The 24,735-nt window shown below is 37.8% G+C and overlaps 1 protein-coding gene across 6 annotated transcripts in view; it reads right to left on the minus strand.

Annotated features, from left to right (window-relative positions):
* LOC127808915 (cysteine-rich receptor-like protein kinase 10) overlaps positions 1-24,735 on the minus strand; it is a 68,272-nt gene that overhangs the window by 13,484 nt on the left and 30,053 nt on the right. The window contains exons 1-8 of one of the 6 annotated variants that reach the window (XM_052347631.1): positions 23,238-24,383; positions 21,655-22,200; positions 21,023-21,148; positions 20,722-20,879; positions 20,259-20,469; positions 19,918-20,155; positions 19,659-19,809; positions 19,126-19,552 (exon numbers count right to left, since the gene is read on the minus strand). In XM_052347631.1, coding sequence (XP_052203591.1) covers positions 19,259-19,552; positions 19,659-19,809; positions 19,918-20,155; positions 20,259-20,469; positions 20,722-20,879; positions 21,023-21,148; positions 21,655-22,200; positions 23,238-24,078 — 2,565 coding nt within the window. In that variant the 5' untranslated portion in view covers positions 24,079-24,383 and the 3' untranslated portion in view covers positions 19,126-19,258. Of the gene's footprint in view, positions 1-19,125; positions 19,553-19,658; positions 19,810-19,917; positions 20,156-20,258; positions 20,484-20,721; positions 20,880-21,022; positions 21,149-21,654; positions 22,201-23,237; positions 24,384-24,735 lie in introns of those variants that run through there. The other 5 variants (XM_052347629.1, XM_052347635.1, XM_052347630.1 and 2 more) reach the window with 5 other exon arrangements.

Here is a 24,735-nt window from a genome sequence, read left to right on the forward strand (position 1 = left end):
TTCCTCTTTCTCTCCTTCTCCCCTTCCCTTGCTCTCGCTGCCTTCCGCTGCATCGCCCCTCCTCGTTGCCTTCCGCCTCGCCTCGCCTTTGCACCACTGTCTCGCCTCGCCTCTACACCACCGCCTCACTGCTGCATCGCGCCACTGCCTTGTGGTCAGCGAGGCGAGGCGGTCGACAGGAGAGAAGAGGCGACGGCGACACGAGGCTGGCTGGAAAAAAAGAGGAAATGGGGGAGAGAGGAGATGAGAGGGGGAGACTTGGAGAAGAAGAGGGAAACAGAGACGAGAGAGAAGAAGAGGGGAAGCAGAGTCGAGAGAAGAAGAGAGGGGAGAGAAAATGAGCGTTAACTTTTCACGAGGGACCTGCGGGCAGCGGCGGCGGCAGGCGGTGAGAAGATGGGGGCGACGACGGTCAATGCCAGTGGTGCAAATGGAGGGGGGTCGGCGGCGATGCTCACGGCTGTGGGGGCGCGACGGCGGGGGCTAGTCAGTGCGAGCGACAAAGGGAGAGGCGACGGCAGCTGGGAAGTGATGGCCGATGATGCTTGCGACGATGGTGGGGCGAGGGAAGCGACGGTCGGTGCTCTTTGGGCGGTGGGTTTGAGAGTGTGGGAGAGAGAGAGAGAGAGAGAGAGAGAACGGGGGTGAAAGAATGGGCGGTGGGTTTGCCTCCATATGGGTTATTTTTTTAACCCCCACTGACGGGGGTTACGTTTAGCCCCATTAAAGGGGTGAACAAAATGACACTCCCCTCCCTCTCCCTTTTTTATATATTTTAATTTTAATTTTAATTTTTTATTTTTTTAACGTCAAAGTGGGTGGGGTGTGGGGCCCATATTTTTTTCCGATTAAATTTAGTGAGAGTGGGTCCCATTTTGTCCACACAAAAATAATAAAAGCAATTCCCACAAATTTTGACTATAATAATAATACTTACAAGAAAGCAACGCTCCACCGCAGAATGGGGTAGAGAGAGATAGAGAGAGAGGGAGATTTCTTGTGAGTTCTAACTTTGATTTTCGTAAAGATTTGCCATAGCAATGGTGGCCATTCGTTCATTCAGTACATTGAGGGTGTGAAAGCATATTTTTATAGTTGTGAGGGAATGGATTTGAATTTTTATTATTGTGATGTATTAAAAGAAATTTAGTAGTATAGTATAAAACACCCAATTAAAGAAATAATATGATAGATTTAAATCCATATGTTAGAATGAACATTAGAACCATGCTCATTCTAACATTAAACGCTACAGTATCAATGCTCAATTAATACTGTAGCGTTTACATGTTGTGTACATGCTCTGATTATTTTGTGTGTGAAAATTATGAAAAGCAATTGAGATGAAAAGGGAGGAAATGACGCGGGGGAGGAGGCGCATAATGTGCCCGTGCTAGCTGGGGACGATGAAATTGGAAATTGGAAATTGGAAAATGGAAAAGGAGAATTGAGATTGGAGACATTGAAACTGGGGAGTGGGCTGCCGTGCAAATAATTTTATATATAATATGTTATGATTGATGGCATGGAGGGTTCCATGCCATCAATCATCGTTGACATGTATATATATAGGTGATGAGCATCAAACATTTTAAAAGCATTCTCATTCATCTAACTTCTTTTAAATATATTTTCATAAAGTTTTAATAAAATGAAAATATTATTTAAAATTTAAAATTATATTTTTATTAATATAAAATTTTAAATTTAAATTCTCAAATAATATTTATAGAGTTGCCAACAATCTAATTCCCTCAATTTTCATTTCAAACCATGCGTCAGTGTTTAATTTCATGGAATGAAAGGGGACCGTCCTCCTTCCACTGATTGAAGAAAGTTTAAATAGACCCCCACAGGGTAGCTCAGCGGTGGAACAGAAAAAGAATGGTAAGAACATCATAGATTCGAGTGGTGGGAGGAGTAGTTTGAAAATAAGTGATGTAATTCTTGCTGGATTGTATGTTGTTGGAATCAATACTGACTCTGCTGACTGAGATCAGACTTAAATTTATCTGCCTATGATTCTTGAGAGGGTCATAGGTTCAGGATAGGGGAGCGTAAACACCGATACCTGAATTATAAAAAAAAAAAAAACTTAAATGATGTATTTAGGGTATAGTTTAATTAGTTGTTATGTCGATATTAATTTAATGGGGCACGAGTTCAAACCTTTTCTTGTATAATGAAATAAAATTTCATGCCTATAATTTATTTTTCTTCACATAATTAAAATTACAAATATAAAGAATTTTGCAATGACACTCATCTAAGAAAGTAGCCTTTCAATTTGAATAAATGCCTTCTTACTGTGGAATCCAACATTCCCTTTCACATCTATCTATCTAAAAACACTCATCCCAATCCGCTTGATGCTATTTGATTTGACTCGAATCAATTCATCTTATTTTAATTTAATTTTATATATGTTGCACATATCCATTCCTTTTATTAGATTTATGCGCAATCGCCTTAGAATTTTCACTTTCTCGGCGCTTGATTTATTTGTCTTATTTTTACTTAGTTTTTATATTGAAATGTTAATAATATGTTTATGAATAATATTAATATTTATTTTATCATTTTATAAACAATAATTAATTAACAATAAAAGTGTTTTATTTTCAGATAATGTATGTTAATTGAATCTTTTTTTAACATTTAAATAATTCTTTATTTAAAAACAATAGTTAAAAAAATATATTTATTATTACTTAATTATTATCTTTTAAATAATAATAATAATTAACATTAACCCACGTTTATACTCTTTATTTGGCCACTGAAATTATTACAAAATTAAACTAAAGGTCGGCGCTCTCATTTTTAATCTCATTATTATGGCATGCAGCAGACTTGGTGGTGGGGCCTCTTTTTAAGGATAATGCTACATCAATACTTTTATCGCAATAATTTGAATGACAATTAAATTTATCCTGATATTTTTATACTAAAATATCATAATATTTTAAATTTATTTTTTTAAATATCCCCTCAAAATCATGCATTTTTTCTCACTCTCTTTATCTCCCCCTCTCTCTCTCTCTCTCTCTCTCGTTCTCACCTCATTCTCTCTCTTTGCTCGTTTTCGCTTTTACAGTCTCCGTTCGCAGCTACTAAAGCCGCCACCGTCACTATTCCAACCGCTATCAACGCCTTCATCTCATTCTTTTTTTTATTTAGCCCCTCTCTATATTCTCGTTCTCGTTATCATTGCCACCAACACAACCACCTTCATCACCATTGAAGCCATCGCCATCAATGTTTCTGGTCACCGTTCACCTCCATTGTAGTCTCCATCGCCATCTGCCTCCGTCGTTCTAACCGCTATCGATGCATCCATCTCTCCCTCCTCTCTCTCTAAGTCTTTTGTTAAACTAATATATATATATAAATATATAATATATTTATTAAAAATTTATTTTTATATAACTTTGGATTAAATATACATATTTTCTAAATAAGAATATAGACTAAACAGGAATATAAATAAATAATATACTTTGAGTTAAAATATATTTTTATATTATTATTTATTTTCTTATTTATTTGTATTGCTTGTATAAACCTGAATTATAATATTATGATTTTGTTTAACTTTATATACAATTTTAGATCTTTTAATTCAAATAATATAAATAAATAATAAGATAAAAATATTGTCGACGTTCGGAATTGATCGACCATGATTCGTTGGTTCGCACTGATGTAATGAATCCGAAAGGAGGAAGGATGTGATTTGGTTTTGTTGATTTGCAGATACAAAATACTCCGACGCTCAAGTAAGTAAATGAGTAAAAAGGTGCAGAGTTTCAGCAAGTTGACAGAGAAAACATATCTTGGCTCTGGAAGAGCTTACTGATATAGAATGAGGAGATGTCCTCTCCGTTTGCGTCGTGCTTTTGTAGGTGATGAGACTGAATATCAACGCTAGCGAGGGTCCCCATGTGACAACATAGTGTTGATAAAACCCTCATTAATGTAGATGTAGATGCATATAGATACCCAGTAGAGGCTGCAAAGATGTTGCTGCAGACTAGTATAAGGTTAGGATGGGACCAACATGGGCCAAGATATGGGTCGAGAAGTGGGCTAAGATCAGGCTTGGTCGGCCTAGCCAAAATAATGCTTGGCCCATCATGGTTCCCTCTGCGATCCACGAGCTTTATGCGTTGTTGGGAGCTCGCATGATTTCGCGGTTTGAGCTCGGAGTGGGTGACGTCTTACCTCGTCCTGGCAAGCTTGGCCTTGGGCTCTTTAGGCTTCAAGAGATTGGGCCGACCTACTGGGTCGAGTCCAGCCTGCTTTATGCGAGCAGAAAATATATATAACAAATATATATAATTATTTATACATAAGATAATTACAAAATGCATAATATTTTATGTTTTGTATAAATGATAAAGAGAAGAAATATAATTGTATTGTGATGGATATAAGAATATATTTTTTTATTAAAAATAAATATTATAATATTATGGTTTTTAGTTTGATTTTTATTTTATAACTTAAAAAATAAAATAAAACTACAAAATATTTTTTTAAAAAAAGGATGCCAAACTAAACTCTTAAAAGTTTCAACAAGTTACAAGCCAAAATTTTTAAAAGTAACAAAAAAGGTTTAACTTGGTCTAGATAATTTTGTATAATATGTTTTCAGTTTATAATTGTATTTAACAAACATATTTGTGTATATTTATATATGTAAATCTTTTGCGTAATATATATACTTAGTTTGTGTGTATTTATATTTAGATAAAATATATATTTTCAGTAAACAATGAGTAACGACTGTGAATGGTGGAGGCGAATAGCAAACAATGGAGGCGTCGGCGGAGATGGAGGCCCAGAAAGAGAAAGAGAGAGAAAATGAGATGGAGACTGTAACGCCCCGCCTTTCCAGGGCGTTATATTTATGTTAGGAATTTTTATATATATATATATATGCATGAATCATACTAAAATTCTCAACATACTTGAATAAGATTAACATTCTTGTTCCTTCCTAACCAAGAGAGGACGATTAAAGGCAGGGCGCAGGCTCCCACGATAGGTCCGTCTGGGGGGTGGCTGGCACCTGCAAGCACTCCGATGGTCAAGTGAGTAAAAGAGTAAGGAGAAGCAGTGTATCAATAGGTCAGAGATCAGAACATACCTTGGCTTTAAGAAGAGCTGGCTGATATAGGTGGAGGAGACGTCCTCCTGCATGCGTGCGTCATACGTTTGCAGGTGATAAGACTGATTATCTGGCGTCGGTGGAGGTTCCCAAGTGGTAGCATGGTGGCGACTGGACCCTCATTAATGTGGATGAGATCCGCCATTAATGAGGGCAAGATTTGAGGTGGTCGCGCGAATACCCAGTGGGAGTCACAATGATGCCACAGTAGACTGGTGCTGGCCGAGATTGGGCTTGAGGAGAGGGTCGAGATTGAGCCTATGTAGAGGACCGAGATTGGGCCCAGACAGTCCACAGCCCCCCAGATCAGATGCTTGAGAAGCGAGCGTTTGAGCTAGAGAAGGGAAAGTCTAGGCGATCTGGCATGCTTGTCTGATACAAGGCACGACCTGATAGGGTCGAGACGGACTTAAAAGTCGGACCGAGGTAGACTCGAGTCTTGTCATGCCTGTCGGATACAAGGCACGACTTTGGAATCGGATCGAGGTAGACTCAAGGTCCGGTGTGCCTGTCCGATACAAGGCACGACTTTGGAATCGGACTGAGGTAGACTCGAGGTCTGGTGGATTGCATCGATCTGGGTCTCGAGCGCGGCTGGTGGAGGACCAAGGTAACTCGAAGTCCTAAGGAACCGCATCGGTCTGGATACTGAGCACGGCTATTGGAGGTTAGAGGTAACTCGAAATATTGCTACTGACCGCGTTGGTCTGGATCCCGAGCACGACTAGTGGAGGATCGAGGCGAGCTCGAGGTCTTGTGACAGACTTCATCGACTTAGGTCCGGAGCACTGCACATGGGGGATAGAGCGCGAGCTCAAGGCCCTATGACAGACCGCGTCGACCTAGGTCCGGAGCGCTGCACATGGGGGACCGAGGCGAGCTCAAGGTCTTGTGACGGACTGCGTCGACCTAGGTTCGGAGCACTGCAAATGGAGGACCAAGGTGAGCTTGAGGTCCTGTAACAGACTACGTCGACCTAGGTCCGAAGCACTGCACATGGGGGATCAAAGCGGGCTTAAGGTCTTGGGATGGACTGCGTCGACCTAGGTCCAGAGCACTGTACATGGGGGATCGAGGAGGGCTTGAGGCCCTATGACGATGTAACATCTTGCATCGAGCAATAGGAAGGACCAGAACAAATTACCCTAATGGGCTTACACGAACTTCCGAGGGGGTTACCCATCCTTGAGCTTCCCCAGCTCAAGCATGCTTAACTTAGGAGTTCCTTACCTACATTCAGCACAAAAGGTATCCAGCTGGTGTTGTTTCCTTTCTTACTTATTCTTGATTTATACTACCCTTCTCTGGGCTCTAGGGGTATTACAAACAGACCGCATCTATCTAGGTCCGGAGCATTACAGATGGGGGACCAAGGCGGGCTCGAGGTCCTGTGACGGACCGTGTCGGCCTAGGTCCGAAGCAATACAAATAGGGGACCGAGGTGAGTTCGAGGTCCTGGGACGGACCGCGTCGACCTAGGTCTAGAGCACTGCACATGGGGGATCGAGGCGGGCTCGAGGTCTTGTGATGGACCGCGTCGACATAGGTCCGGAGCACTGCACTGGGGGACTGAGGTGGGCTTAAGGTCCTATGATGGATCGCGTCGACCTAGGTCCGGAGCATTGCACATGGGGGACTGAGGCGGGCTCGAGGTTTTGTGATGGACCACGTCGACCTAGGTCCGGAGCACTGCACATGGGGGATCGAGGTGGGCTCGAGGTCCTATGATGAACTGCGTCGACCTAGGTCTAGAGCACTACACATGGGTGACCGAGGCGGGCTCAAGGTCTGGTGATGGACTGCATCGACCTAGGTCTGGAGCACTGCACATGGGGGATCGAGGCGGTCTTGAGGTCCTGTGACGGACTGCGTCAACCTAGGTCTGGAGCACTAAACATGGGTGACCGAGGCGGGCTTGAGGTCCTGTGATGAACCGCGTCGACCTAGGTCCGGAACACTGCAAATGGGGGATCGAGGCAGGCTTGGGGTCCTCTGATGGACCGCGTCAACCTAGGTCCGGAGCATTGCACATGGGGGATCGAGGCGGGCTCGAGGTCCTGTGACGGATCGCGTTGACCTAGGTTCGGAGCACTGCAAATGAGGATCAAGGGGGACTCGAGGTCTTGTGACGGACCGCGTCGACCTAGGTCCAGGGCACTACACATGGGGGATCGAGGGGAGCTCGAGGTCCTGTGACGGACCATGTCTGTAGCGGCCCTCTCCCAGATAATCCCGCTAGCAAAGGAAATCTGAAAGGATGTCGTCACAAAATGGATACAAGAACAATAAACTCAAAATAAACACCATCTAATTTTTTTTTTCTTTTATTTGCTCACTAATCATCAAGAGCCAAAATAAAACATCTTCACATTTGCTCACTATCAATAGGAGCTCAAAATAAATATTACACACTTTTTACATTATCATCTAGGGCTTACCGCCCATACATTTTTCAAATAAAAGGGCACTAAGGTTCTAACAACACATCGAACCCTCTATTTCATGCCCTCAATGTTACACCCATAGATCTTGAGGCTGAGACATTCCTGTACACAACTAAACCCGGGCTCTAGCCTCATTGGACTCGCCCTCAGTGATAGCTTATCCCTTACCTGGAATGACAGGAATAAGCAAGGTGAGCCACATGGCTCAGCAAGTATATATATATTGCAACAAATAAATACAATAGAGTCAAGGCATGGATAAACCCAAAATGGAATAGACCAGACTCCCCGAGTACGAGTAACGTTTCCCATTAGATCCCATTATTTTTATCATTCCCATGCCATTGGCATTATGCATTTCATGCATCATTTCATTTCTCAATCATTATGATCATTTTCATGCCATTGGCATTATGCAATTCATGCATCATTTCATTTCTCAATCATTATGATCATTTTCATGCTATTGGCATTATGCAATTCATGCATCATTTCATTTCTCAATCATTATGATCATTTCCATGCCATTGGCATTATGCATTTTATGCATCATTTCATGCAGCATATCGGCCCTCAAGGCCTTTCATTCACATGCATGCATACATATACATAGAAAAATCATTTAGCCATTCATTTGGCTTGAGCATCGCCCACCGGGTCTATGGCCACCTCTCTTGCGTCAGGCGCTCTTTAGAATATCATTTTCTCAACCCGCGGTACGTAACCGCCGCGCAAAATAATAAGTGCGCAAATAATAATACCATGCAATGCTCATGTAGGTTTCAAGTAAGCATATCAAACATGCTACATTATTAGCAATGTTCTCCTCATAATCATCATGCGCATTTAGCCATTTCAAGATTATCTCCTCACATGAGCCAATGATATTTTCATCATATGATTTGGCATCATTCATTGAGATTCATTTCCATACCATAAATAATAATACCATGCAATTCTCATGAGGGTTTTCAAGTAAACATATCGACATGCTTCATTATTAGAAATGTTCTCATTATGATCATCATGTACACTTAGACATTTCAAGATTTCATCCTCACATGAGCTAATGGTATTTTCATCACACGATTTAGCATTATTTATTGGGATTCATTTTCATACCATTTCTCAAGATCAAACAAGTTGATTACATGAATTCACCATTTAAAAACTCATGATTTTCATCTTTAATCCCCACCATTAATTAACTTCCCTATTTTTGGAACACTTGCATATCCACGAGATGATTTTTGAAGCCAACTAAAATATCACAAGAGCTTTGGGGAAGAATTTCAAGCACTAGAAAAGAATCGGACCAAAAAGAAAGAATCAATGCATTCTGTTGGTTGACCAAATAAAAGAGTTAGTCAACCGACTGAGGACTTAGTCAACCGATGAAGGAGAGTTGGTCGACTAAATAGGGACTTGGTCGACCGAGTAAAAATACTTGGTCGACTAACAGAAGCTTAAATTATCACTTGATCGACCGACTGAAATCACTTGGTCGACTGACTGAAACACTTGGTCGACTAACGGAGGCTTATATTATCACTTGGTTGACCGACTGAAATCACTTGGTCGACTAACAGCCCATTTGGTCAACCGACTAAAACACTTGGTCGACCGACTGAAATACTTGGTCGACTAACAGAAGCTTAAATTGTTACTTGGTCGATCGACTAAAACACTTGGTCGACCAATCAGAGAACAAAACACTTACTTGGTCGACCGATAGAAATGCTTGGTCGAACAACTGAAAAATAAAACACATACTTGGTCGACTGACAGAAAAACTTGGTCGACCAATAGAGGCATGAAACTTTAAAAATAACAATGATAACCAACAAAACTCAACCTCCCAAGCAAGATACACCAAATCTTGCTTCTCTAATATTCTTAATCAATCAAGTGTCATTCCTTTGAGAATTTAGGGTGAACTAAACCCTAATGAAAACTCATAAAAAGACCTATTGATGACAAAACACAAGATTTTAACAGAATGAGAAAATAATCCACCCATCAATATAAACTCATGATTTGATCTCCTAACAAATAGAAGATTTGAAAACAAGGAAACCAAGAAGGAAACCAACTTGACCCAAGAGAAAAACCAAGGTTTGCAATATCAAGGAGAATCAACGTGAACTTGTAATATAAGAGAAATAGAGTAGAAACTTGCATAACCAAAAAGAAATGCAAGAAGAACTTGCCTTAGATGAAGAAAACTCAAGAAGAAGAATGCACCCAGCTGCAACTTCACTTCAAGCTTCGATGGACACCAAAATGAAGAAGAAGAAGAAGAAGAAGAAGAAGAAGAAGAAAAGAAGAAGAGGAAGGAGAAGAAAACTGATCGGAAGAAGGGGAAAGGAAAGAGAAAAAGGAACAAGGAAATAAAAGGAGCATGGGGGAGGGATGGCCGCCTGTCAGATTTCCAACCACTCCCCTTGGCCAAATTACCATTTTGCCCATCTCTTTTAAACACAATCCACAACTCATTAAACCCCTTTTAGTCATTTACCTCTTTTTCTTTTCTTTTTCATTTTCCTTTCTACTCCATAATATCTATAAATTCATTTATAATAATAACCATTTATGAAATTCTCTAATTGCCCTTACCTTTTTCAGTAAAACAAGGATCATTTGGTCACTTTGCATTTTACAATTCTTTTCTTCTTTTCTTTTAATCCACAAAATACAATTATATATATATAATTTCATTTATTAAATTTCATCTCTCATATTTTACACATGGGCCTAAGCCCAATTCAAAAATCCACTCATACCCTTACATAGGTCCAAGCCCAACTCATTGGCTCAATTAATTATAATGGCCCATTTCCATTAGCCCACCAAAAAAGGGCCTCAACATAACATTAAGCTCAATGGGCTTCACAACCATACTACTTGCAATATACAAAATCTCCCCTTGGGCTCAACCCAAGTTTCCAAAGACCAATCCATTAATTTAATACATCATTTATTTATATAAATTTTGCCACATCAAGATATGCACACACACACACATATATATATATATATAATTCCCATACCCACTTTACTAATTGCCCAATTCATTTTAGCCCCATGGGATTTCTCTAAACCTATCACATTCATGGACCTTAAACATTTGGCCCAAATGGGCAACCCAATTCATGAATTTAAATACATAAATTTTGACACTTAAAAATATTTTCCAACATTCAATTTATTAGGGCAAATCTCTAAATCTTCACAATTAAAATATTAATAAACTTTTAGACCCACTAACGGGTCGTTACAGTGTCGACTTAGGTTCAGAGCACAACATTGCACATGGGGGACCAAGGTGAGCTCGATATCTTATAACGGACCGCATCGACCTGAGTCCGGAGCACTGTTAAGAAAGGATTGAGGCGGGCTCGTGACTGCACTCTCACCCTGCAATTAAAACACAAAACAAAACGCAATAAAAATTTTATATTTTTTTTCTTTATTTAGGCGAGAGGTTTATACTCGTCAGTGTACGAGTGCAGTTGTAGTCCAAATTTAAATTTATACTTTCTGGATAAGTCCAGGTCGTCTACTGAGAGATTTATTTATGGCAAAAGAAAAAAGAATGTCACACACACGCACACGCATTTAGATGGATTGATAACATGATTTTTTATGATTTTTTAGATAACAAATACTAGAAAATAAAGCAAGACAGAAGTTGAAATAAATACTGAACGTGAGAATATGAAATTGGATAGTACTTAAGTTAAAACAATTTCAGTGCCAACCCGTTGATTCCCAAATTTTAGCATAAAAGATTAGCAACATTAATTTAATTTCAAATATGAGGGTTTGTTATTAAATGCAATTAAAGAAAATGATAGCTCTAGTTTAAGCAATCCCCATACATGATATGCGGGATTCTAATTTAAGAAACTACCATAAATTCAATTGCAATTAATACACAAAACAACTAAATTAATCATCCGGGTTTGGGTATGATAGCGTTTCCAGTTCTAGTAACTCTCATGCGTGACATGAAAGCTCTAAGTTAGGCTTACGTTCCAATCCAAATCTAGTGATTTCTCAATATTCAAAACACACTCATATTGAAGTTTAAACTAATGTTACTCATTTAAAGCGTAGCTTTCTTTGAGAATCATTAGCGTTGGATACTGTCCTTGCCTTAACCCAATATTAGATTTAGCTACTCATCTCTATTTGAAAATTAATTGACAGGAATTTAAATGACATAATTTAAATAATAGAATTTAAATGACAGGAATTAAAATAGTAGAAACTAACCGGCCATTTAGGCGGTGGATAATTAAATGACAAGAATTAAAATTGCATAAATTTAAAGGAGTAAACTAATCGGCCATTTAGGCGGTGATTAATAAAGTAACAATAAATGACATAAGAATTTAAAAGAAGAAAGGATGGAAGTAAGATCACCAGAGAAAATACTAAAGAAAATGAGAGAGAACAAAAACAATTCTCAAAGAGAGAATTTTAAGAAAATAACTAAACTTTGATTCAAAAATAATAATCACACTTACAAATGCAATCAAGTGACCTATTTATAGGCCACAAGATGCAATACAAACCACACAATTTTAATTATTCAACTAGACATAATTATATCTAATAGGCACTCACACACTTAAAGTTAAATGGATTTTAGCTATAATACACACCTAATATTAAATGGATTTTAGCTAAAATACATACTTAATAAAGCACTCATAAAGTTAAATGGATTTTAGTTATAATACACACCTAATAGTTAAATGGATTTTAGCTAAAAAACACACCTAATAGAGCACTCACATAAAAAATAAAAATATATTTCTATAAATTGGTTTTTAATTAGGATTAAAAATAATCCTTGGGCCTTCTCCAAATAATATCTTCTATGGGTTGCTCAAATTGGGTTTTAATTCTTCATGGGCTTTAATTCTTCATGGACTTTAATTCTTTATGGGCTTTAATTATTCGTGGGCTTGAATTCTTCATGGACTTTAATTCTTCATGGGCTTGAATTTTTCATGGACTTTAATTCTTTATGGGTTTGAATTCTTCATGCTTACAAAAAAAATAATTTAATTTTATTAATAAATTATATATTATATATATGTATTACACATGGCACATATATATTAGATTATATTATATATATGTATATTCCATGCACACATATAATGATGTATTATATATATTATTATTATTATTATTATTTTTCAATTTTACTTTAGAATTTCATTTAATTCATTTTTTCCATTTAAACTTACATATAACCATAAAATATATATTAATATCTAATTTAAGCCATTTTTAAGATCAAAAGAAAGGTGTAATTATAATATAATTTTTACAAAATTAACCACTAATCAGCTCGAGGTCTTGCTAATACTTGTATTGAATGAGTTACAAGTAATAAAATGAAAAATTCTTAGATCCCTTATATTTAGCTGGTCGAGTGAGTCCGAGGTGACCCAAGATCTGTTTATGTTGTGCTTGTTTGATACAAGGTTATCTTCAGGGAGAGGACCGAGGTTACTCGAGGCTGGGGCTAGATTGAGGAAGCTCGAGGTCTGCCAATGCCTGTTTGATACAAGGCTATCTTCAGGGAGAGTGATTGAGGTTACTCGAGGCCGAGGCTGCTCGTTGTTTGACTGCTTGTTCGTGGATTTGGGCTTGGTCGCTAGTTTCTTGGATAAGATTAAGGTCGGCACGCTGTTCTTCGTAGTTGTTGTCTTCACGAAAATGTCGTCGCCTGGGGCTACGTTCTTCAATCTCTATGGGGATCATGGCTTCTGACCTGTAAGTGAGTCGAAATGGTGTTTCCACGGTCAAGGTTTGAGTTGTGGTGTAGCAGTGGGGAGGTTGGTTCGAAAGGGTTTTGTGAGCTTATAGGGTGGGTAAGTTTTATCGAGTTCTACGATGGGTGCCAGATGTTCCTTCCTAACCAAGAGAGGATGATCGGAGGCGCGGCATTGGCTCTGGCGACGGGTCCATTTAGGGGGCGGCTGACACCTATAAGCACTCCTATGGTCGAGTGAGTAAAAGAGTAAGGAGAATCAGTGTATCAATAGGTCAAATGTCAGAACATAACTTGGTTTTGAGAAGACACTACAAGAAAACAATAATTTAGAGACAAAATTTTTAGATTGATTTTTTCCGTCTCAAATTAGAGACGGATTTAGAGATGGATTTTAATCCTCAAATTAGAGAAGAATTTGGAGACGGATTTTAATCCATCTCAAATTAGTGACGGTTTTTTTTCCGTCTCTAAATTCGTCTCAAATTAGAGACGGATTTAGAGACAGATTTTAATCCGTCTCGAATAAAAGCTGGTCTTGGGATAGTGCTTTGGAACATCAATTCAGGGTTAATTTTGAAAAGACGGCCTCCGATAGTATGATCGATATTTTATTTCGTGTCAGAAATGATTTGAATAAAAAACCCTTATGGATGTCACTTTCTGTATTTGAAGCCTTAAAGAAGTATTGGAATTCTGTAGAATTCAAGGATAAGTCTAAAAAAGGAAAGAAAAAAAAGGCTACAGACATCGGAGGTAGTATGCATACATGTGGTTTCGTACCAATGTCTGAGCATAAAAAGAGATTGATAATATTTGATGTTTAATATTATATTTTACTTTATGAATTTTTGAGAAATAATAATTTTTACATTAACATTTTCTTTTTTCTTTGCAGTCGAGACAATTTGGTCACCCACCGACACAAGCTGAGTTGTTCCTCGCAACACATAGAAGGAAAAACAATTTCGGATTCGTTCATAGGAGGTTCGAGGATACTTATGTAAGTATACATTACTTGTGTCTTTATATTATTTCATTATGCTTAACTGGCCTTTTTATAGTATAATGTATTTCATACATGTATCCATGATGCTTGCAGGCTAACTTTCAGACGCGACAACACGAGGCATCATCATAGTCATCAGCTGTTGGCCATTCAGAAGATAGTGATGCTGGCCAGCCCTCGTACCCAACTATTGACAATAGATCCTTATGGTTGGAGGTTGCGGGCGATAAGAAAAAGAGTCGTATTTGTGGGATGGGGTCAAAGGCACATATAATCCTTGGTTCCTACTATGTATCGACACCACAGCCTTCGTCGTCCGTCTCACTATTAGATCAGATACAAGAAGTTGTTCGGACAGCAATAGAACCCTTCAACCAGTGGCTCTCGGCTATTGAAGATAGACTACATCACCGTTCTTCATCTCAATCGCCCTAGAACTCTTCGTATCATTAGCATGATCTGTTATTTGTATGGATATGTAATATGGATTTGTATACGTTATTTGTATGCATGATCTGTTATTTGTAATTGTTATCAGGTTGAATTTTATTTTTTTTTAAATATTTTATTTTTTTTAATTATATCTAAATTTGAGACGGATTTAGAGATAGATTTTTTCTATCTCTAAATTTGTATCACAATGCGATAAATTTTATTTTATTTTTTAAATTTTTTTAAAATTTGAGACGGATTTAGAGACGGAAAAATCTGTCTCTAAATCCATCTCAATTTCACATGTAAATTAAATTTGCTTTTTTTCTTAAAATTGAGACGAATTTTGAGACAAAAAATTCCGTCTCTAAATGCATCTTAATATCTATTTGAAATTTCAGACTAATTTTTCTGTCTCTAAATCCGTCTGAATTTTGAGATGAAAAAAATCCATCTCAATTAGAGACGGAAAAATTCCGCATCAAAATCTGTCTCAATTAGAAACAGAAAAATTGCGTTTCAAAATCCGTCTCAATCAGAGACAGAAGAATTCCGTCCCAAAATTCGTCTCAATTAGAGACGAAAAAATTTCATCTCAAATTTGTCTCAAATTTTGCGAGGGGCACTCTACCGACGGACCAAAATTCATCTCAAAATCTATCTCAAACAAAAAATCCGTCTCAAATACACTATTTTCTTGTAGTGAGAATTGGCTGATATAGGAGGAGGAGACGTACTCCTGCATGCGTGCGTCGTATGTTTGCAGGTGATGGGACTGACTATCCGGCGCCGGTAGAGGTTCCCAGATGATAGCATGGTGACGACGGGACCCTCATTAATGTGAATAGGATCTGCCATTAATGAGGGTAGAATTTGAGGTGGCCGCGTGGATACCCAATTGGAGTCGCAATGATGTCGCGGCAGGCTGGCGCTGGGCCAAGATTAGGCCTAAGGAGAGAGTCGAGATTGGGCCTATGTAGAGGACCAAGATTGGGCCTGGACAATCCAATTCCCAAACATGACTGGGAAGTGGTGTACTTAAACATAAGTAAAAGCGAGAATCAAAACCTTATAAAACTTCGAAAAATCATAATATAAACGAGTGCATACATATACATTACAATAATAAAAAATAAAGCAAGCCAATCTAACTGGATAATTTGTCCTAGCCTTGGCTTAGGACCCATCACAACTTCCATCATGCTCACGCTTTGATCACCCATTTGCCTTTTCAGCCGCTCATTTTGCTTGGAGCGTGAAATATTCTAGGGACAGATGTCCAATATTAAAAAATGAATCTTTTAAGAGAGAGTTAAAATAACATGAATGTATGATGCATGGACTTACATAAACAGATACCCTAGTGTAACTTCTCTGACAAATAACCTAGCATGGAACCTTAGGCAGTAGTTTCGTCTTGCACACAACGCAACAGATTACTCCTATGCATTGTTTCGGCATTACCCTTGGGGAATTACAGCAACACTATTAGGGCAACATCCCATCCCATACACAAATATCAATATGCCAACAATATCATGCCAATGTGAAGAAATCACATTTATTGATGCGACGGTATATGTACAGATATGACAATATGCTCATAATTTACATAATACTTAGTAATTCTTGGGAATAGTATGCATAGTAAAGGAAATCTCATCATGTATAAGCCTTTGGGGTAAAATCACTCACATTTCAAACTAGATCCAAAACACCTCGAAAAGCGTGCACAGCCTCGATTTGCATGCTAAGTCTCAAAAGTAGCACAATCACTCAATTTTGAGACACAAAGCACCATACTCATCATATTTATTCAAAAAAATATCAAACCCTATTTTTCTACAATTTCTTTCTATTCTTCTCTAATATTTCAAAATAAATACATACTCAAACATTTTTCCAAATATTTTTGCACCAAAACTCCTAAAATATTTTTCTAAGAATTTCAAAAAGATTTCAAAAAATACTTGCTTGGCACGCGCTTAACGCGTGAGCTGCGAGTAAGGACTGGCGCGTGTGCTTCACACACCAGTCATCTTCTTCGGCGCCCGTACACCAGTGATGCTAGCTGATGCCCCTAGCATGCTCTACTCCCTTAGTCGATTACTATGGGTTGCTCGGCGGCTTGAAATGATGACCCAAAATGGCCCAATCGGCCGTTGAAGTCTCAGCTAACTTGTTCGCCTAAGTTTCCGGCCAACGTTAAAAACTCATTAAAATCTACACCAAATCGCACCAAAGTTTCCAGAATTGATTCTCAGTGCCTCGAGAGCAAAAGCCCCTTATCTATTTCACTCAATTCCTCCTCGAACTTACGATTTTAGCCTCTGAAAGTTATGAAAAACCCTTGGCCGAAACCTTCTATTTATACTTGAAACTGAGCCTCCAAGTGCTAATGGCATTCTATTCCAAGGTCCTTAGCACCTATACTTGTCCTAGATCGGTCCAAAAACCTTGATCAAAGCCCCCAAAAACCCAATTACAGAGGCCCAAAATTATGGCCACTTCTCGATCAAAATTTTAGCCATGTTTGCCGTCATCACTACCGGTTGTCAGCCAAGGAGCGACCTATAAGCCTAGCCTTGAGGCCCCTCAGCCCACTCCCTCAACCAATCTTGGCCTAAATCGACAATGTTCGTCAGCTTGATCGGCCATGGATATCCAAGTTTTGCAAAAAATTTACTTTTGCCCCTCTCAAGTTTAAAAATTTCCTTTTAGCCCTTTTCACAAAGTTCCTGGGCTTTCCAAAATTTTTGGACGACAACGGAAATGGAGACCAAGATTGTTGATGGTAACGATAGATGGCAGACGACAACTGCGTTGGCAAGAACTAGCAAAAAAAGAGAGAGACGAGAGGGAATGAAAGGGGGAGAGAGATAGAGAGAGTATAAGAAAGTGGATAGCAAATTGGGGGTATTTAATTTGAGTATAAATTTGTAATTGAAACAAAGAGTAAATTTATAATTGGAGCAGAATTGTCACCCAAATTATTCATATAGCATTATCCCTCTTTAATTTGGGAACCCAGCGGACACTGCCTGGGGTTATCTATATTTAGGCCCTTGTGTCCTTTAATTTACCTTATGTTCTAGAAGGCCGGGACCCAATGTATTCAGGCATGAAATGTTCAATCCACAAAAGAGACAGTTCCCACATGGTAAAGACTTACATGGGACCCTACTCAGGAGAAATCTCAAGGCAAGTGGAGGAAGCGGGAGTCAATAATTTCATGCCCTTACCCCTTGACAGGTTCTAAGCTTTTATTCTTTTTAACAAAATGGTAAGTTTGATAATATTCTCTTTATTAATGGATTGAATCAATTCATATAAAAACTTTAACGTAACAATAAAAATAAGTTAGGTAATACATACAAAAAAATAAGTTAGGTAATACATACAATATGACCACTCACGAGGAGCCAATCTCTTCTTTCTCAAAAAAACCAACAAATTTATAGTGTTACAATATAGGATTGATGGACAAGATTGTTTGATAACTTTTCTATTTGGCAACCAAACAAGAAAAGTATCATAGTCAAGGTTGTTAAAATCGGGATTTTAAGTGGGATCGACAAAGGGTCCATAAAATCGGATCGTAAAATCGAATCGTAAAATCGTAAGATTTTAGAGATAATTAAAAATACCCTTTAATTTTTGTAAATATATGTTTATAATAATATAATTTTGTAAAAAATGAATTAATATTATTTAATAACTTGATTATTCCTTATTATAATTCAAAAAATGATACTTCCCAAATATAGCTCAAAAACTAGCAGGTTGGTATAGGCAATTTAGAGGCAAAATATAGGTAATTTTGAGGTAAAATATAGCTTAAAATTCTTTAGAGGATGCTTCCAATGTCTTCCATTAGATTTAGATTACAATTTTTTCTTGATTTAACATTGATTAAATCAAGTAATATCCCAATTTGGGGTTGGGTGACCCATTAATTAATTACTTGTTTGTCTTGATTTACTTATGCAATCAATGTTAAATCAAGTAAAAATTATAATTTAAATCAAGTAAATTGGAACTTATGCAATTAATGTTAGATGCTATGTGATATTGGAATTTATGTAATCAATGTTAAATCAAGTTCTAATTTAGAGGCAAAATATAACAATTCATTGCATAAGTTCCAATGTCAGATGCTATGTGACATTGAGACGTTGGGAGCATCCTCTAAATTACAACTTAAATCAATAGAGGTTTTTGAATCGTAAAATCGTTTGGGGATCTCTGAAGCGTAAAATCGTAAAATCGTACATGTAAAATCGAGATTTTATAGGATTTTATCCCAAATTAGATTTTACATGGGATTTGAATCGTTTGGGGGTCTTCGAATCGTAAAATCGTACGCGTAAAATCGGGATTTTAACAGCAATGATCATAGTAAAAAGTCAACGCGGATCTATATCTGAAAGAGATATTTCATTGGTTGAGGATGTAGGTTGAGTTGATCTCAAAATTAATCGGCCCACAGAAAATGCTGGTTCTATTGGTTGAGGAAGCGCCATACTATTGCTTGCTAGCATAACAACTACATATGACATGGTAGGTCTATCTGTTGGATCTTTCTGGACACAAAGTAATCCAATGTGTATGCACTTTAACACTTCAGTTAAGTGTGATGAATGTGCCAATAATGGATCTACAAACTCCAGTGCTTGCCCTTTTGACCATAATTCCCAAGCCTGCACATTATTGCAAATAGTGAAAGCAAAAATTAGTTCAAGCATATTTTTTCTTCTTTACATATGTTTCGTGCGTTGAAAGTGTAGTTGGCTGGTTGGAACATACATAAGTAAGGAGGCTATGACCATTCACGGATAAATGAAATCCATTATTTTTTTTTCCACTTGTAATCTCTAGCAAGAGAACTCCAAAGCTGAATACATCAGACTTCACAGAAAATAACCCTTCCATGGCATACTCCGGGGCCATATATCCACTGTTTTGAAGTATTTCAAAAAAAAAAAAAATCCATAGTAAGTGATGAGAATCGATATTCAATTTTAAGATCATTATTGCTCTATAAAAGTGGAAGAGGTATTCTTACTATGTTCCGACTACTCTTCCTGTGTTGGCTTGGTTTTGATCTCGACCAAAAATCCTCGCCATTCCGAAATCTGATATTTTGGGATTCATTTTGTCGTCCAACAAAATGTTACTTGCTTTAAGATCTCTGTGAATTATTTTGAGTCGGGAATCTTCATGTAAGTACAAAATGCCACGAGCAATTCCATTAATAATGAGAATACGCTTCTTCCAGTCTAATCCCACACTTTTACTTGAATCTATTGAATAATTAAACATCAAACAACGTTCAAGTTAGTAATTATATTTTAAAAAATTAATTTTAACATTATTTTGATTGCATATAGATATCGAATTGATTACCAAAGAGCCAAACATCTAAGCTTTTGTTGGGCATGTATTCATAGATGAGCAATGACTCGTTCCCCTCTAAGCAACAACCAAAGAGCTTGACAAGATTCCAGTGTTGCAATTTTGCAATCATTGTAACTTCATTTAAGAACTCTTGGAGTCCTTGGTGAGAAGTTCTTGAGAGTCTCTTAACAGCAACCTCTCGTCCATCTGGTAATGTACCCTACAATCAGTTTTCTATTCATGTCATTTGTAAGAATGAGAAAGTGTCGGGGTTTAGTTTCTTTAAAGTAAATTGCGATGCATAATCTACAATTGAATCCTTAGACATATTCATTGTGATTCAAGTAGTTGAATCAGTTATCCAAATCTACGTCGACAATTATCCAACAATTATTCTTTTTCGTTAAGAAATTATGAGTAACAATTATAAAAAAAATAATTAATTAATGTCCATAATAAGAACAAAATTTACCTTGTAAACTGGACCAAATCCCCCTTCGCCTAGCTTGTTTTCGTCAGAAAAATGTGCTGTGGCTGTAAGTATAAGATCTAGTTGAATGGTAGGGAAGTGTGAAGATTCTGTCTGAGTAGTGGTATCATAGTTCTGGTCAACCATACCTCCTGCCGGCCCTAATATATAATTGAACATCTTGACTAATTTCTTTGTCCATAGAGAAAATAGAGAGTTAAGCTAATGTAACGCATTGGTACAAATTAATACAATGATATTAATATATGATATCATTAATATAATATTTTCAAATATAAAATACCTTTCTCTCTTCGTTTGCTTTTGCTCTTATGGATGTAAGAACCAAGCACTCCTACTGCTAGAAGCATTGCAAATCCACTTATGGTCGTGGCCATAATAATCGTTCTTCTTTTACTTCCTTTATTTCCTAATTCACAAAAGAAATCAAATGCATTATTTCTCGTGCAGTGTTTTTTGGTCATTCACAATTATTATGTGATATATTTTAAAAAGAATATATATACAAGTTATTTTATATGTATACACATATATAGGAATTTTATATATATGTACACATATAATATATCTACGTAAATATAGTAACTATAGACGTATTATATGTACCTATATACGCACGTGCACCTATATGTATTGTATATATATTTATGCATGCACATGTATTATATATATATATATGTGTTGTGTGTAAAATTGTAAATATATATACACACACACACACACACACCATTCATGATCACTTCACTTGTGAGATCTTTCCGAAGATGGCAGAGAAGCAAACTACCAGCTGGTGGAGTGGGCTTGAGATTGTATTCAGTGAAACAATATATATATATATATATATATCTTTGTGTGTGTGTGCGTGCGCCTGCCTGCCTGTGCGTGCGTGACATGTGTTGTGTTTTTTCAGTTTACCTGGACTCTTGGGCGAAGTCGGCGGATGAGGATCGGCCGATTCTGTAGGTGGTGCGGCGGAGTTTTGGTCGTAGAAGGGGTAAGTCTCATACCTAACATTGCAAAACGATGTAACAACTCTTGCACCTCGCTTTCCCTCGCAGCAAGCGGGGAGCTCCAAGATAGCGTCGGCGAGGCAGGAGTTGCAATCAGAAATAGTCAAGTATGGCATGCACTCAGCGCGCGTATATAGCTTCTGAATCCCAGTACCGAAGCTGGCAGTTTTAGTGAAAAACTTGTTGCCAGTGCTGTCCGATTGATCACTTGTTGCAGCCTGGTTAGCTACGTCACGCAGGGTATCCCCCAAAACCCGGTCGAACTCGGTTTTGCTCGAAGCATTGATGTCCCGGCTATTAATCGAGATATCTATGTTCTTGGAGAAGCCGGATGCGGACTTGTTCGAGAATCGGAACTGGCAATCATCGGCTTCTCCCTGTTGTCCGCACCGTACCACCATGTCTAGGATGGCCTTCATCAGGCACTCTTTACAAGGATCGGATGGGGAAACTGCCGTAAAGGTGCATGTATAATCAGTTATAACTACATTACAAAACGTAAAAAATATAAATAATTTTATTTATTTATTATTAGGCTAATATAGTATATATTAATATAAATCTTAAAATCACGTAATTGTTGGATTTCAGTTAATTTTAATATTAAATGAAATTTAGATTTATATTAATGTATATTACATTAATTTTTAGTGATGAGTTTGATAAAAAAAAATAAAAAAATAAATTAAATTAAAAAAATTAAAATTTGATGACTGTGATAACAAAAATTAAAATATAATAATTAATTTAGTATGAATAAAAAAATAAAAAAATTAATTTTATTATTTACCCCTAAAATGTATATAATCTATCTCAATAGTAGCATTTGGTGTGTGGTTTTAAGGAAATGTAATACCCACAAATAGGAATGACAAAACAATGAATATCACGCACCAGATATATAACTTTATAATTATTATATAAAAATTTATAAAAGTTTTACATAAATTTATAATAATTTTAATAAAAATTAGTAATAAATTTTTAGTCCAATAAATCGAAAGCGATGCGAATCATTCATTTTGATTCGTTGATATCTCATGGAAAATGACAGAGCTTCAACTTAAATTATAGTAATTTTATATAAATTTATTAAAAATTAATAACAAATTTTTTATTATTATAAATTTATATATATCACGACAATCACAATTAGAATTAAAGCATTATGATGACATTACGGGAAGAATTGTGATGGTTTAGATTTGTGGTAAAGCGTGAAACACGTAGATGTGAGCTTAGGTTGAATGTTTTCATTTTTATAATATTTTTAATTTTCTATTCTACTTTAGACAAAGCCATTGTACTATAAGTTTGCGCAATTTTTTTTTAGCTAAGGTGCACAAATTCACTTTCTGATAGATTAAAGAAACCCGTTCTATATCCATGATCCATCTTCTAGTCATCATAATCTAATGAACCTGACCCGACTGAGATTCTATTTTATTATTCTGTAAATAATATTGACGTTATTGTTTTGGAGTTTACCTGGACTGTTCGCCGGACCCGGTGGAGGAGGAATGCCCGGTGCGGGCCCCGGTGCGGTGTCGTCGCTGAGGTAGTAGAAGGGGTAAATCTCATACCTGACGTTGCAACTGGACTTTAGAACTCTTCCTCCTTGCTTCCCGTCGCAACAATCTGGGAGTCTGGAGTTAGCATCGGCGAGGCAAGAGTTGCAAGCAGAAATAGACAAATCTGCCGTGCACTGTGCAAGCGTATATAGCTTCTGATCTCCACTGAAATTGGCTTCTTTAGTCGCAAACTTCCTCCCCGATTGATTTCTTGCAGCCTGGTTAGCTATATCACCCATGGTTTCGTCCAAGACCTCCTTGAACTGGGCTAGGCTCGAGGTGCCAATGTCCTGTCTATTGTACATGTAAACTAGGCCCTGATTGGAGAAGACGGACTGGTTCGAGTACCGGAGCAAGCAGTCATCATACCAAACGATGGCTTCTCTCTGAGTTGGGCACAGCTTCACTATGTCTACGCTAGCAATCACCACGCACCGTCGGCAGGCTTCGCTTGAGACATCGCCGCGGCAGAGGAAGAGGCCGTAGACTGGGTCGGAGGAGATGTTTCCAGCGGTGAAGCTGTAGAAGCCGGTGGCGGTGGTGGCGTTGGAGAGAGCGGACAAGAGGGTGTTGAGGTTGGCTCCGAAGGCACTGTTTGAACTGTAAGCGGTTGTGTTGGTGCAAAAATTGTATAAGGAGCCAAACACAATGGGGATGAAGCTGCTGAGAAAGCAGAGCAGCAAGGGAAGAAATAGAATCGCACCCTTCATGTTCATGATTCTTTCTCCCGGTGCCATGGTCATGGGCCTCAATTTCATCTCTAGCTTTTATTTATGATTCAGCGCCCGCCAGCAGCAGGCTGAGAGATGATGTGAAGAAATTAATGGCATTAGACTCGGTGAAATCGGACTATTCTTGGGTTTAGGGTACTAGAGAGAGAGAGAGAGAAAGAAATGGAAATTAAGAGGTTCTAGATGTGGAAAACGAAACGAAGAGTGAAGACTGAAAACTACTAAAAATCAGTGGCATGGATGAAAACAGAGAAGGCAGAAACAAATGGAGTCGTCGGGAAAAGTCCATTCCGGACGGCGTGGGACAATGATAGTTTCGACGAAAGTTCACCAACTTACTTGGGATATCTTAACCGAGCGGAATATATCTCTACGCATTCTGGAAGAAGACGGGTGATGCGTGCCTAATGACCAATTTGCCCTAATTCAGGCGAGAGGTAGAGAGGAACAGGCGAAGGCGGCTGTTATGGTTTGCTTGGGTCTACTACTCCGTCCCCAATAAATCAGATATTTTCACGACCTTGTGAATTTTTAATTGAACAAGCTTGTGAACCTTTAATGGATTCTACTTGCGAGATAATAAATAAAATTTTATTAAACTTATTCTAGACTCGTCTATAAATAATATTTCAAAGTTAAAATCAAATTTGTCACCAACACTCTATGTCCTGCTTGAGCCACTAT

The sequence above is a fragment of the Diospyros lotus genome, chromosome 8 (assembly GCF_014633365.1).
Source record: "Diospyros lotus cultivar Yz01 chromosome 8, ASM1463336v1, whole genome shotgun sequence".
NCBI classification, from domain to species: Eukaryota; Viridiplantae; Streptophyta; class Magnoliopsida; order Ericales; family Ebenaceae; genus Diospyros; species Diospyros lotus.